Here is a 15,815-nt window from a genome sequence, read left to right on the forward strand (position 1 = left end):
CCTATGGGCTAATGGGCCAGGGGCCAGGAGGACATAGGTCAAGGAGTCAAACTGTGGCTCTGGTTAGGACATCACCTCTATCCAGTGTCAGGGTTCAGCCTGGCCCCAGGCTAGAGCAAGGGTCAAGTCCAGGACTGATGTAGGCCTCACCTTGTTACTGTCAAAGTATCGCAGGTGATCAACATCCAGTCTCACCCATCGCTTCTGATAGATATAAGACCTGAAGAGGCAGAGGCAGAGAAACAATGATGCAAAGGGTTGTGGGGCAGGGGAGAGGTTCAGGGTTATCCCAGCCCTACCACCCGAAAGCCACACACAAAGTTAGGGTCAACTGGATTCAAAGGAGAAAAGATCTCAAAGATCCACTGGGGGAAACAGACTTTACCTACAAGAGTGACTGAAGGAAGACAAAGTAAGACTTCCCAGTTCTAAAACAGGTGTGGAGCAGATAATTGGTAACGAGTGTGTCCAGGGGGAGACCTGCTCAAATACTTGTGGAGCCCTCTGTTTTCCGATCCATGTCACCAGAGTCCTAGAGCACTGTCTGTCCCCATGCAGACCCAAGAGGTCTCACTCACCCCTGCGGCGGGTTCTTATATAGCCAGCCAGCCTTGATAACCGGTGTGATGGGGGGGGAGCCCCCAGGCAGCTCATCCATGGGGTGCGGCGCGAGCTCGGGGACCAGGCTGGGCAGGGGAGAGCTCAGGCTGCTGCTGTGCCATCCACCACTAGGAAAGAGAAGGGATGGAGGGCGACAGGGCTAGGGGCTCCCCCGGGGTAGGGCTGGGGAAGACATGAGGGCCAGGGACGGGCTGGGCTTTGGGAGGAAGGTGGCCGGGTGGGGGAATCACCATGGAGCAGGCACTCACTTGGGGACGCCCTTGTAGACACGGTCATCCTCATCCTCGTCGTCCCCGGACAGTTCCTCCCCCTCACTCAGCAGACTGGCCACACGCACAGCCCGAGGGACTCGGTTCGGTGGGGGGTCCTCCTGTACCCCCAGGCCCACTGAGTGTCACGCTCCCCTTCAAACTCTGATCACACCCCCGGGATGCCACTCCAAGCTCTGTCCACCCACCCCTGACCCACATGACTCAGCACTTTTACTTCTGTTTCCTCACACTCCCCCCTCCACCCCACCCCCAGCTGAGACCACAAGGGACCCAGGGTCACAGGGACAGGACAGCCAGTGGCAGACGAAGACCTAGGACAGGAATAAAGATAGAAAAATAAAGGGGCAGAGAAAGGCACTGGGTTACAAGTCAGATACTCAGAGAGGGAGTGACATGGGAACAGAAAGTGAAAGAGAAAAGGACAGTCACTCATGACAGAGACACAGAGGCTGGAGGGAACATACACCCAGCCAGATGCAGCCAAAGTCTGGGGCAGAAGCCACAGACCTGAGCCCCAAATCCCTGTCCCCAGGCTCAGGGGCACACCTGACCCAACCCCTGTAGAGCCAGACAGTGTAGTGGGGGAAGGAGCTATCCACCCTGTCTGGTGGGCCCCAGGATCTGCAAGGCAGCTGGGCAGCCCTCCCTCCACACCTCAGGCAGACGGCCCAAACCTAGCCACTGCCCTGTCCTACCTTCTTGGTCATCACACTGGCAGGGGCCCTTGGCCCCTCCTCTGGGGCCTCATCATAGTCAGAGTCATCTGGTGAGAGAAGGGTGGGAGACTCTCAGCAGCAGGGACCTGGGCTGCCTCTCTGGGACACCACGGACACCATGGCTTGACTTCACAAAGGCCACCCCCAGACCAAGGAAGATTCCCACCCCCAAGCAGCCTGTCTTTCAAAAAAAAGGCACAGGGACAGGAAGTGCTATTTATACCATCAGAGAGGCAGGGCTACTACAGGGAGGCCTGATGAGGCAGCAAACTTGGGGGTCAGGGGCGGGGACTATTCAAAAAAGGCAGTAAGAACCAAGAAAAGTAGACAACTCCAGGACCTGCAAATCACAATTCCAAGGAAGATACTGCCAGACTGGGACCCACAGTCACTCAGGAGCGGCCATGGCCCTGCACTGGCGGTGAGCGTCAGGTAGGGGGCGTTGTCTCCACTTGAGCAATAAAGAGAAGGATGCTAACAGAGGCCTCAGGACCTACCTAGGGCCACACAGCACTGGTGGCAAGCAGCAGAAAGGGCACTGCCACCCCTGCATGTTCTCCAGGAGCCCATCCCAGATGACCCACCTAGAGTCCAACTCATCCCATCCTGGCCCGAAGCACTCACCAAATTCCGGGGGCAGGCGGAAGGGCTTCGGAGGAATCTCTGGGGGGCAGAGCAGCCCCCGGGGGAGGATGGATGGTGGCTCCTTGGGCTCTAGCTGGGGAGGGGATGACAGTGGTGGTGGCAGCAATAACTCCTCCTCCTTGGAGGGAAGACTGGAAACAGAACAGTTGAGTATCACTAAGTAACAGATCCAGGACTCACACCTACAGAGCCCTGGCTCACCATTTCCCACACCATGCCATAGCTGGAGTCCACCTCACACAGCCTCCTGCCTGATCCTCCTGACTAAAGCCCTTCCTGGTGCCCCAAAGCCTAGAGGTGCCACCAGCCAGGACCCTCTGCAACGCAAATGTGACACTCTTTCCCCATTGCTCCGGCTTTTAGCTGCATGTACCCACTGGGCCTCAGTCTGGAGGAGAAATGGACCTGAACCCCGAGTCAGGGAAGGATTCCTGGGAGAGGTGATGCTTTTGTTGGCAAAGGGACTGGGCAGGATTGTAACGAGCATTGAGGCGGAAGGCACAGACCAGTGTCAGAAACAACTCCTGAGTCCCTGGGGCAAGCCACCACCTTACTCGCACAGACTTGGATATTTGCTACTCCTGAGGGGTCTGGAGCTCCCCAACTCACCTCATCCCACCATATTCATCTCCCACCACACTGGCTCTTCTACCATGCCCTCAGGAACCCTCTCCGCCTCTCGAGAACCAGGTTAGAGGTATCTGAGCTCTCACACTTCGGTGCCCCTGTGGCTCCCAACACAGAGCTCCGTGTCATCTGAGTGTCTCCTGAGGGCTGTGGCACCACAGACATAGGTCTGAACCTCGCCTTAGCCTCTTATCCCTGTGTCCTAGGACACATGCACCTCACCCCTCCGAGCCTGGGTTTAGTTTTCTGTAAAATGGAGATTACTACACCCTGGGAAGCTGAGGAAAAAGGATCTTAAGCTCAAGCCCAGCCTGGGTAACTTGGCAATTTAGTGAGATCCTGTCAAAACAAAAACTAAAAAGGGGGCTGCAGATGCAGCTCAGCACAAAGGCCCTGGGTTTAACTCCAGTCCTGTGGGGAAACTATTTCCACAGGTGGGGTGGTACAGGATGAGTCTCGGGAGAGCACACATGCTCTCGGATCACCAGCAGGAACAAGCTCTGAACCTTGGAGGTCTGGCCCCACAACTGTCTCTGCCAGCATCCTACAGAGGCCAAGGAACAGCATCAGAGTGGCCTGGTGTGTTCCCCAGGTGTATGACAACCGTGACAGCAAGAAGGGCCTGGAGGATGTGACAGGGTTGGCCTGGGGCCACCACTCACACTGTTGCCTCTACCAATGACCGTCTTCTTATTCTGTCAGGGGAGCACCTTCCTCTCATTTTTGACCTCTAGACCACATCCTCCTGCTCTCAAAGTTTGCCCTGGCCCCTGTCCTTACCCTGCAATATGAGCTTCATAGAAATTATTCCAAATGACTCTTCTGAAAGGAGCTTCCTCATGCCTCATACTGTACTAGCATCTAAGCTGGGATCTGAATCCAGCTCCAACACCCATGCGCTTCTTGGGACCCAGCCCTCTTTCCTGCAGGGTGGAATGTGACCTGCTGCTGGCTTTCAGCTCTTCTCTAGACATGCGCTCCGGTGGCCTGCAGCCGTGTTTCTAGGCAGCACTGTCTTGGCAACAGTGGCCTGCACGCGGAACTGCATCAGGGCCAGGAGAAACTGTCAGCAGACTCTAAATCTGGCAGACAAGCCGGAGCTTGGGCTGCAAATGTGGTGACATAACCAGGCACATCCCAGACAGCAATCTGAAGCCACACTTGTAAGGCTGTTAGAAGGCATTAGTGCACCTGGGGCAAGAGGTTTATAATCCTGGATGGGTCCCTGTGAGTCACCTGTGCACTCTGATCCTCAGTCCCTTACCCTGAGCTGTCACCTGGAGGGCCACGGAGCCTGGCTTCTGAACAGGTATGTGTGTGTGGATCACTATGCAGGGGAAAACATTCTGCTGCTCCAGTGGCAAGACACTCCCTACCCCTCTGCCCTCAAAATGTGAAGTCAAGGGTCCCGTGGTGGTCTTTTTTAGTTCTGTTTTTTGTTTTTTTGAGACAGGGTCTCATTATGTAGTTGAGACTGACCTGGAACTCACTATGTAGCCCAGGCTGGTCTCGAACTCACAGCGATCCTCCTGCCTCAGCCTCCCAAGTCCTAGGATTACAGGTGTGCGCCACCATGGAAGCCTGGCTTCCATGGTGATCTTGACAGCTTGTGTGCTGGACCTAAGAGGACCTCTTGGTGGGCAATGCACCAGACTGTCTCCCCTGCTTGATCCTGCATGCCTTAGGGGAAGGGTAGCACCTGACTTGATATCTCAGGTCAGGCCAGGGCCTGGCTACATCACAGCAAAAACTTATTGGATAGGTGGGTGGATGGACAGGTAGAGGGGACTGTGGGCAGGTGAATAACTGGCCACTAGGGTCGGAGGGAAGCAAATGAAAGGGTGAATGATGACTGAATGGCCCGAGAGTGTGGCCGGAGAGGTTGGCCCAGCTGAGGTGATGGCCTGGGAGACTTCCTGACAGGCAAACCATCCATCACACTACACTGCAGCCTCTCAGGGCACGAGAGGCAGCAGCCATGGAGGCCTGGTCCATGGTCAGCTGGAAGCGGAACTCCCAAGCTGGGGGGCAAGAGCCATGCACACTGTGGTCCACAGCAGGTGGGGACAGACTCCCTCCATCCAACACCACACAGGGATAAGCAGCCTGGCTCCCAACACGCCTCTGAAGCTGAGGGGAAGACGGTGACAACAGAGCCAGACTGCCCACCTGCCACTCTTCATTCTTGGGGTCCAAGTAGCATCAGCTCAACTCCCTCAGGCACCCAGGCCACCTAACTTGAGGCCTGCCATCTCACACTTGGGTTCCCACCTCCTTCACTCTTCAGTCCCTGTCAGGGGCTTATATAAATGAATAAATTCCTGGATTAATTCATTCTTATTGTGTATTTATATATGTGTGCCCCTAGATGCTCTCTAAGTGCTTTACATGGATTTACTCACTTATATACTACAAGGGCATTATGAGGCAAGGGTATTGTTCCACTATACAGACCAGAAAACTGAGGCACAGATATGCTAAGCAATCTATCCTTGGTCCCATTCCTGGGATTTGAACCCAGGCAGCCCATTACCACAGCTTGGTACTGAGGTCATGCCAGGATATGAGGGCTTCTCCCTTGCTCTGGCCACCTAGGCTCAGGGTCTAAGTCTTGTTCCAAGGGGGAACAAGATCACCACTCTGACAGCCACCACTGTGACTATGGCAAGAAGGGAGAGGGGAACACAGACAAAAGGCTCCTCTCCCAGCAGCGCTTCCCCAGGGAGCAGAAGAAGAGGCTCTTGTAAACCTCCAGGCCCAACTCTGGCTGCCTCCTCCAGGAAGTCTCCTGGCTACCCAGTCTGCCTGCCTGCCTGCCTGGCAGGAAAATGGGAGCCCTGCTGAGTCAGGGCTGGGCCCAGGAAAGGAGAAGTCGTGTCCGGAAAGCACAGCATGTGGAAAACCCCAGGGGAAGGAGCAGTGTCCCCCTGCTGAGAACAAAGCCTGTGAGGTGCCCCTCCTGCAGCCCTCAGTTCCGCCTCCTAGGGTTAGTGCCAGCTCTAGCTCAGCTGGATGCTGCCCACTGGCCTATGCTCATCCCTGAGCAAGAGGGCAAAGGACTCACCGGAAGCCTTTGTTCAGTTTCCTCCTCCTCCTGCTCTCTCTCCTGCTTATCTCTGCCCCTGGAATTGCGCCACCCTCACAGTGCAGCTCAGCCGGCCTCCTCTGCACAGCCCCTAGGATGCCCTTGCAGAGCTGCTCGTCCCACATTCCCATCTCCTGGCTCCCCTGCTCCTTCAGTCCTTTCTCCTCTGCACTTGATTTCAGCCAAAAGATCAAGAAGCAATGAGCCCTTTCTCCTCCGGCCAAGAGACAAATGAGGGGACATCTGCTTTCCCCGTGATGCCCATGGCAGGACTGGGCACACTGGGTCTGAGCCCGCAGCCTGAGAAGCCTGACTTACTAGATTAGGGAAAATACTTAGTGGACTTTATACACGGGGGCTGGGGAGACACATGAGGGTCCCAAGTCAGAATGGATAAGAGGGCCAGACATGGTGGCATACACCTGTGAACCCAGCAAATAGGAGGCTGAAACAGGAAGATCACTGCTTTAATAAGGCCAGCCCAAACTATACAGCGAGATCCTCTCAAAAGCAAAACAAAATAATGCCAGGCATGGTGGTGCACGCCTGTAGTCCCAGCACTCTGGAGGCTGAGGCAGGAGGCCTAGTTCAAGGCCAGTTTAAGATCAGCCTGAACTATATAATGAAACTGTCTCAAAAACAAAACAGGGCTGGGGATTTAGCTCAGTGGCACCATACCTGCCTTGCAAGCGCAATGTCCTGAGTTTACTCCCCAGTACCAAAAAAAAAAAAAAAAAAAAAAAAAAACAAACACCAAAATAAAACCAAACACACAAAAAAGGAATGAGTATCATTAAGCATATAACCGAAACATTTCAGTTAAAAGAGGCACTGTTAATAAATAACCATGTCAAGGCAACAAGCACAAACAGGATCTGTCCAGACCAAAAAAAAAAAAAAAAATGTTATCACTCCAGCTAAGAGACAGGGCTTCAGAGCCAAGCAGACCTGGGTGTGAGTTCCAGCCTAAGCATCATCTGACCTTGAGTTGTTCAATTCCCAGCCTGTTTCCCCTCTCACCTGGCTCTAGGCTCACTGGTCATTCAGTAAAGAAGAGGCACTCCCGCCCATCACCGGCACAGCTTTGGCACTGCTGTGGCTGCCTAGGGCCTCGGCCACACAGGCTGGCCAGAAAGCGGCTTCCTGGCTTCATGGTCCAGCAGAGGAATAGGGTCTCACCTTGAGGCAAGTAAGGCTGTAGAGTGGGGCAGCCAGCGTATCTAAGGCTGGCCCTGGGCTGACCCCACTCACATGCCACTCCTTGACTCAGCTACATTCTCCACACACACACTGTTCCTTCTACCCAGAACACCGCACCGTCCCCTGTCTGGCCACATGCCTACTTTTCCTTCAAAGAGGGCAAGGCACACATCCTCTCCCTCTACTGTGGGCTTCCCCTCATACTTCAGGATGGTTTGGGGCCTCCTTGGGACTCCCCCAGCCTCCAGGCTTCTGATCATTCAGCATTATTGTGTCTGCAAGTGCCTGGCTCACTGATATAACCTCAGAGGACCAGGGACCCCATCCTGGGGTCAGGACTTTCCCCCAAGAAGTTACATGGACCTTGAGGTGACCCGGGCCAATCCCAGATCCAGGACTCTCATCAACAAGGCTCAGAGATGAGGCCAGGCCTGGTGACCTGGGAACATGGATCTCCTTCCCCATATCCCTTTTCCACAGGGAAACTTTCCCAGCTGCCCACTTCCTCATTCATACCTTGTCCTCCTCCTCAACAGCCAGCCCCAGTCCTATGCCTCCTGTTTCCTCTGCACTTCTTCCCTTTCTCATCCACCATGAACTGCCGACAGCCCCCTGGTTCGTCCTGCTCACTCCTGCCCCAGCCACAGCACTGAAAGCCCTTCCTGGGGTCTCACTTCTTAGAATGGATGTCTGTAGTCCGCCTCTTACACAGCTAATCCTCTTCAGACTTCCAAATCACCCAGCACAGGAGGGACTTCAGCTAGTGTATCCTGAATGACTGAATGACCATCCCTCCACGGGCACTGTGATCACGAGGGACACTGCATCCTGACTACACTAACCTATACCACTAACCTTCACCTTACAGCCAGGACAGTAGCAGCTTTGGTAAGGCAAGAACCATTTGCTAAGCACCCATCGTGCTGTTTTGGGCACTAAATGACCAGATACCATCAACTCCCTTGTACTCAGAACACTCCACCTTCCCCTCCAGGAAATCCACCCACTGCTCCCTCCTCTAAGCTTGCGCAGCCTGTTGGGCCCTCCATGGCTCCTCTAGCCAACCCCATGCTGAACTTCCCTGCAGGCTGAAGTGGTCAGGAGGCTGCTCTAGCCCTGGGCTGGCTCCAGACAGCTCAGAGAGTGCACTGAGCACCTCCCCCTATTCAGGGTGCCTAGCACAGGTCAGAGGCCACTCTATGTCCCCAGTAATCAAAGATCACTGAATTCATTAGGGAGCCATAGAAAACTGGGGGGAGGAGAGGCCAGCCCCTACACTGCCAGCCCTGCCTGTGTACATCTCCCTGTCACCTTGGACTGGGTCTGAGGCTATTCAGAGCAACCTCAAACTTGACGGTGAGATAAGCCAATCCCAGGCACAGCCAAGGGATTGGCTAGAGGGCAACAAGCAACCAGAAGCAGACACCAGAATTGAGGAGACAGCACCAGAGCCCTGAAGGGAAGAGACCCCATATGGGAGCAGTCTGTGGGGCAGAGTCCAGGCAATGCACCATGGGTTGCTGGTGGTCAGGAGGGGAGGTGTACAGGGAGACAGAAACCTGGAAAGCCCAGGCAAGAAGGAGGAGAACGGAGCAAAGGAAAAGGCAGGGGAAAAAACAGAACAAGTGGAGAAAGTGAAGCAAGACTGAAAATTCTGAGAGCACAAACAAGAGGGAGCAAAGCACCCTGGAGAACCCAGCCCAGAGGTGACAGCCAGCCAGACAGGGACTCCTGCCCTCCCAGCCCCTCAGCCCTCCTCCCACATGCCGGGCAGCTCAGCCAGGGACAGCCCTCGCTCACCCTCAGAGGCCTGCTGGGTCCTGGGCCCAAGGACTCCCGAAGTTCCGGCCAGGCGGGCTCTGTGTGTGCAAGAGTGGGCCTGCCTGTGCGTGCCTGGTCGTTCCTGGGCTAGTTTTGCAGACAGCCGGCCCTGTTCCCTGGGAGGTACTCGGGGCCCAGGTATGTTCTGCAGGCCTGTGATTTATATCTCTTATTTGTAAATCACTGCTCTGAGTGTGTATGTTTCGGAGTATAACTGAATCCTTCTGGAAGAGTAAGTTAGTGTGTGTGTGTGTGTGTGTGTGTGTGTGTGTGTGTGTGTGTGTGTGTGTGTGTGTGTGTGTGTGTGTGTGTGTGTGTGTGTGTCCAGCTCTGGTCTCTCCCGCTTCCTGCTCTCTCCCTCCCCACCCCCTGCAGCCCAGCCAACACATAACTTCCTGAAAGCACAGAAAGAGAGAAAAGTCACCCAGAATCCCCCGGGGCAGACACTTCCTTCCCGCCCCTGGGCTAAGATGAGGCCCAATTGCTGCAATTTCGGGTAGATGTGGAGGAAGCACCAACCCTGATGGCCCTTGTGCTGGCTCCTCCCTCTTCCACCCCCACAAGGAGGCTTAGAGAGGCTAGGAAAGAGGCTCTTAGAAGTGAGCAGGTTCTCCCCCAGTAATAAGTGATCTCCTACATGAAGACCAGAGATTGGTTAGGCTGCAAAGCAGTCAGCGCTCAGGACTGGCCCTTCAGTGTGACTCCAGCTAGCAGCTGCCCCCTCTGGGCAAATACTTCCTTTCTTGAGGTGTATCTCCAAGTATCCAAGTATCAGAGGAGGGAAGTAAGGCCCAGAGAAAGCTGAGAGAGGCTCTGTAGCATGACTCTGGAACCTTGGATCAGAAATGATACCTCTGCTGCTCAGACAGGCAAGTTCAGAGGGTTCATGTCTAGGACACTTAGAGCTGAGGAGACAGGATGAGGTCTGAATACCTGTCTCCTCTCTGCTGGGCTGGTTAACTTTGAGCAAGTTACTTAGCATCTCTGGACTCCTCAGCAAGTCCCCTTAGCACAGCTTAAATAATGGTAGTGTGGGGGTAAAGGGGGTCTTCCGAGGCCAGGAAGAATGGCAAACCCATCTCTGGGAGCCAGGCTCTTGCCAGGCCAGGAAAAAGGAAACCCTATCTTTGCTGGCTTGCTGATTTGCTTGTACCTTGCTCTGTAGGATCCTGTCTGAGCGTCATTCTTGCCTCTGGGGACTCTCCCTTCCTAAGGCATCTGGGTGACGGGGGTGAGAGGAGAAGAAGGTATCTGGGCTGGTGAGCAGAGCACCCTTTAACCCCAGGGCCCCGTGTGCTGAGGACCTCACCGAGTGCTGAGTCGCACGCACATACACCTCCATGCACGCAGTCAGCACTAAGCAGTACAAAAGCTCACGGGCAGCAGCCCTGGTTCACTCACACAACAAATACTGAGAATCTGTCAGGCAGCTGGCACTGATCCAGAGGTCGGGGATTCAACAACAAACAAAATCAACAGCCCTAGCAGGGGTGACTGGCCTTCCAGTGAGCTCCCTCTTGGCAGCACGTGCATGCACAGACACATACATACGTGCACACTGGCTCATGCCTGACTACACACAACACACATACCAACTCCTGCCCAAACAGCACATGCACACTCACAAGTTTACATGTGTGCTACTGGGGTCCCTGTAGCAGCAGTACACACAGGCACATATATGTGTGGACACAGGCCCAGAAGAACTCATGCTATGCACACTTCATGTCACCACTAAAAGTGCACAGATCCCCACACACCCATAGCTACAGGATCATGCATGGTGACCCTCAGAACCTGTATCAATGCTGATATACAGACGTCCAGTAACCTGACAGCTTTCACAGATGCACATATACACACCTATACATATGAATACATACAAACTGACCCAGCCATACCCCTACACAGACCCAAGATCCTGAGAGTACGCACACGCACACATAATGGTCCCCAAATCTCACTGAGGAGCCTGGTGACACAGGAGCTTGAAGAGCAAGGCAGAAATGCTCACTCGGGCACCACATAATCCCACAGGTAAGGCCCCAAGGTTGGGAATGAGTACCCCATCACTAATGGATGCAGAGAGAGGCAGAAGGCCATGTCAGGGGACTCTGAGGTGGGACCCTTGCACGGGCAGGGTGGGAGTAATCCACCATGCACTAAAGAGCTGGGTGTCACACGAAGGGGCTGGGAGAGGACAGGGTGGCCAAGCAGGCTCCACCTTGGCTCCCACCTTGATCACAAGGGCCAGGGCTTGGCACGTTACAAATCTGTGATACCCCATCTGAGGTAGCACCATCTGACCCCAGTAGCACATGTGTGTTTATTTTGCAGTACTGGGGGGTTGAACCCAGGGAGCGCAGAGCTACACCCTCAGCCCTTTTTAATTTTTTATTTTGAGACAGGGTCTCACTAAATTGACCAGGTGGGCCTTGCACCTTCAGTCTGCCTCCCTCTGTCTCCCTAGCAGCTGAGATTACAAATGTGAGCCACCGAGCCTAGCTCCTGTGAGTTTTTAGCACAGGACTTCAACGACTATGATGAGCTAAGGACTGCCAATGGCCAGGATCCCAACTGCTAAGACCCAGGGGCACAGGAAACCAGGCTCGATGGCTCAGACTCCCCACAACTCTACCTTAAGGACACATCCCAAATTGTAGTGAACACAGCTGGTGTTCTGTATCCATGAGTTCTACACCTGCAGATTCAATAAACCACAGATGGAAAATATTTGGGAAAAAACTGCATCTATATTGAACCTGTACAGACTCTTCTCCTTGTCCTTATTCCCTCAACAATGCAGTATAACAGCTATTTATAGTCTATTAGGTGAAATAAGTAATCTACACTTGATCTTAGCCAAAAGGCTGAGAAACGATTGAAATAAGTAATCTAGAAGTGATTTAAAATATAAAGGAGGATATGTGTAGGTTCTATGCAAATACTGCATCGTTTTGTGATCAGACCTTGAAACCAATCCCCCCTTGGATACTATGGGATGCTGTGATTTTCCACAAATTCTCTCAACATAGGATGAGTTTCGATCCTCTCTCTTCGAGAAGCCAGACTTCTTGCCACGGAGGCCCGACCTCCCCCACAGGTTGGCCAAATAGTGGCATCCAGACTGAGGCTCTGAGTGGGTTCTGGATAGGCCTCTCACTCCACCCTGTTAAGGACAGTCCCAGGAGGGTTACAGAGGGCTGTGGAAGGCCATGGAGGTGGAAAACGGGCCCAGAAGGTAGGAAGGAGGGAACCTTATTCCTTGCTTGTTTATACCTTGGTCTGGGCCTAGGATCCTGCCCCATCCTCATTCTTCCTGCCAGCATCCTCTGCAAGCCTCTCCCTCCCCAAGACCTCTGAGTGACACATCTTGGGTAGAAGGACAGACAGGAAGAATTTAGGGTGCTGGGTTCAGGGCCCATTAACTCTAGCTCAATGATGGGACTGAAGCAAATAGCAATTACTCCTGCTTACAGGAGAGGGGCCACTAGAGGGCACAATGGCACCGGGAAACTTCAATCTAGGTTGCGGGCCAGATTCCTCCCAGACCTTAGTACCTGTTCCCACTCCTGTGAGTCCACAAAAGGCATAAAATAAACACTTTCTGTGCTTCCACTGATCAAACCTCCCAACACCACAGTCCTCTCTTGGCCTTCAAGACCCTGTGACTTAATGCTCCTCCTTCTATAGGGGGAACCTCCCAATTTCTCCCACTATGGGGCCTAAATAAGTGCTTGGCATGAATACAGCCAGTGCACTGCTCTCTGCTCTAATCTTTGTTTCCCTGCTTGGAACCAGAGCATGAATCCCCCCAAAAAGCTTTCGTGGGGTTCAGCCAAGTATTGTAAATAAAATGCCCTATACCCTGTGCAGCAGTAACAGGATCCAGAGGCCTCTCCCTACATATTCCTTCCTCCTCCATGAAGCCTTCCCAGATTATCCTTACTTGGCCCAAGTACTCCATTAACCCCCTTCTCCCCAGGATGCATCCAGCCCTATCTGGGGATGCTCCCTCCTGCTGGGCACCTGAGCAAGGACAGGAAGAGGAGTCTCTATGAAGGATGAAAGGGAATGTCCACAGAAGCAGGAGGGAACCCAAGAAAACAAGGGAGACCAGGAGCCAGGGAGAAAACACAGCTCTGAAGAGGAGGGAGGGTGAGCAGGGTGAGGCTCGGAGGTGTCACCAGGTGACATTTATCGGGGTGGGGAGGGTGGGGTGAAGGCAGAGGCAAAGCTTCTGCTCCCCCACCTCACCCCTGCAAACATTACCTCCCGGTGCCAGAATATACCCAGATGCCCCCTGGCATCAAACACTCGCCGGGTCCCCCGCTCAAACTCACTTCTGTCCCTGAGCCCTGGGTCAGTGTCGGTACCACTGCCCGCCCGACCATCCAAAACAGAAGCCTTCCAGGCTTCCCCTGCCTTCTGCTCAGGTCCCGACGATTCTAGTCCTGTCTATTCTAGGTCCCATATCCGGCTCCAGTCAGCCTGCATCCAGCTCCAGCTGTCCCACTTGCTACCAGGTAATCAACACGGCCTCAGCAGTGTCCAGCCTGGCTCACTTGTCTCCGAGGCTCTGGCCCATCATCTCCCCAGCAGCTCATCATCCTTTTCCAGAAAGCTGCCTGGCTGCCCAGCCTGGGCCTCATGCATGTCCCGCCAGCAACATCCCCAACCTCACCCCACTCACCACCAACCCAGCGGTGCTACTGAGGATGCGTGGTGCATGTCCCTCCTCTGCACTCCGCACAAGCTGTACCTGCCCCGGAAGAACCTTTCTCACCCTGTGTAAAGGCCACAAATGCCCCATCCACTCACTAAGACCCTCTGCGTTCCACCCACCGTGGGTGGCATCCACTCACCTCACCAGCAGGCGTGAGGGTCCGATGCGAGGAGGCACAGGCGGAACACTCGGCTCCACCAAATGTCGCTTGGCGGGCAGTGGGGGCAGCACGGGGTCTGGAGCAGCTGTTGGTGAGGCGGTCACAGATGGGGTGGCCATGGATGGGACACCCATGGAAGGGACAGTGAAGCAGGCTGGAGGGTGGCAGCTCCTCCGGGGTGGGATGGGTGGGGCAGTGGGTAGCCCCTCGTCCTCTCCAGCCACCGGCAGGGGCTCCGGTGGAGTGGTGGGCGCAGGTGCTGAGCGGAAGACATGACGCTTCTTGGGTACAGGCCTTGGGGCAGGGCGGGGTGCAGGGATGGGGGGAGCGTGGGCGCGGAGCAGGCCGGCCAGGATGCGGCGGCGATGGCCAGGGAGTAGCATGCCCATGTCCACCAAGCGGGCATCGCTGAGGCCTTGGCAGTCAGTGGCCCACATCATTCCGTGCTGCTCGAAGAGCCCGCTGTACTGCTCCAGGTGCAACGCCTGCAGCCACTCAGCCACCGACAGTGCAGCGTCCCCACCCTCTGCCATGGTTCCCACCAGCAGGGTCCAGTCAGGCCTGGGATAGACAGATGGGCACAGGTCAGAGGCAATGGAGGCCCAGGAGCAGTTTCCCTGTTCACCATCCCTCCTCAGCTCTCCATGTTAGTGCCAATTATAACTCCCAAAAGATAATCCTGAATTATCAGGTCAAAATCCCTGAAGTTCCTACAATTACAATCCCAAAAGATGAAAGCTTGAATATTGAATCGTGAAAGCCAGACCCCCAAAACCCTTCTCATGCCATAGGTTCAAGTTTGACCCTTGAGCTTCCTCCTCTGGGTCCCACATGATAAACAAGGCCAAATACTGCCCAGCCTCTGAACATATAGGCTTCTCCCCCTGCCTGAAGCACCCCGATCCCATCACCACCCGACTCCTGCGGCCTCCCAGCTCACATCTCTTCTAGAAAACCCCCTAGATTATCTCTGGGGTCACATGGCCTACGGCATGACTGGTGCTGTGTTGGCCTCTCCTCCCTGCTGCCCTCCACAAGACCAGGCCATGGCCCAACACCCTGTATGATGCCAGTCCCCAGCTGAGGGCGCAGCTCAGGGGCTCAGCAAGCATTGTGGAACTGAGGGCATGACTGCCAGGCCCAGAAGTCATGCCCTCAGTTCCACAATGCTTGCTGAGAAGCCAGGCATGGTGTCTCAGCTACTTGGAAGGCTGAGGCTGGGAGATTGCAAGTTTATGGCCAGTCTGAACAAGTTAATGAGATACTGTCTCAAAATATAATTTAAAAAGGCACAAGGGATGGAGCCCAGTGGTAAAGTACCTGACAAGCATGTGCAAGGCTCTGGGTTCAATCCCCAGTACAATAATCCAAAAAATTAATATAATAGAAATTAGTATTTCTAGCCAGGCACAGTGGCACGTATTGATAATCCCAGAATTCGGGAAGCTGAGGCAGGAGGATTGCTGAGAGTTTGAGGTATAGCTATACTACATAGTGAGTTCAAGGCCAGCCTGAACTACATAGCAAGACTTTGTCTCAAAAAAATTTTGTTTTAATTTAAATTTTAGAGATGAGATTTTGGTTTGGTTTTGTTTTTTTTTTTTTGAGACAGGGTCTCACTATATAGTAGAGACTGACCTGGAACTCACTATGTAGCCCAGGCTGGTCTCAAACTCACAGCAATCCTCCTGCCTCAGCCTCCTGAGTGCTGGGATTATAGGCATGCGCCACCATGGCCAGCTTAATTTAAATTTTAAAAAATCAATATTTCTAAGCAGTAACATGGTAGAAACCAGGGTGAAAGACCTCATTTACAATAGCATCTCAGGGCTGGGGATTTAGCTCAGTGGCTCTGTGCCTGCCTTGCAAGCACAAGGTTTTGAGTTTAACCCCAAGTATTAAAAAAAAAAAAAAAAAAAGACTTCTTGAAAAAAACATATGA

The 15,815-nt window shown here is 53.9% G+C and overlaps 1 protein-coding gene across 6 annotated transcripts in view; it reads right to left on the reverse strand.

Moving 5' to 3' along the window:
- Arap1 (ArfGAP with RhoGAP domain, ankyrin repeat and PH domain 1) overlaps positions 1–15,815 on the reverse strand; it is a 51,557-nt gene that overhangs the window by 22,843 nt on the left and 12,899 nt on the right. For 5 of the 6 annotated variants that reach the window (XM_010603225.3, XM_033764199.1, XM_019204397.1 and 2 more), the window contains 6 exons: positions 13,853–14,434; positions 2,234–2,385; positions 1,589–1,656; positions 870–991; positions 579–728; positions 151–220 (listed from right to left, as the gene is read on the reverse strand). In XM_010603225.3, coding sequence (XP_010601527.1) covers positions 151–220; positions 579–728; positions 870–991; positions 1,589–1,656; positions 2,234–2,385; positions 13,853–14,434 — 1,144 coding nt within the window. Of the gene's footprint in view, positions 1–150; positions 221–578; positions 729–869; positions 992–1,588; positions 1,657–2,233; positions 2,386–6,986; positions 7,133–13,852; positions 14,435–15,815 lie in introns of those variants that run through there. The other variant, XM_010603227.3, reaches the window with a different exon arrangement.

Source organism: Fukomys damarensis, unplaced genomic scaffold (genome assembly GCF_012274545.1).
Source record: "Fukomys damarensis isolate Sample0158 unplaced genomic scaffold, DMR_v1.0_HiC HiC_scaffold_16, whole genome shotgun sequence".
In the NCBI taxonomy this organism is placed as follows: Eukaryota; Metazoa; Chordata; class Mammalia; order Rodentia; family Bathyergidae; genus Fukomys; species Fukomys damarensis.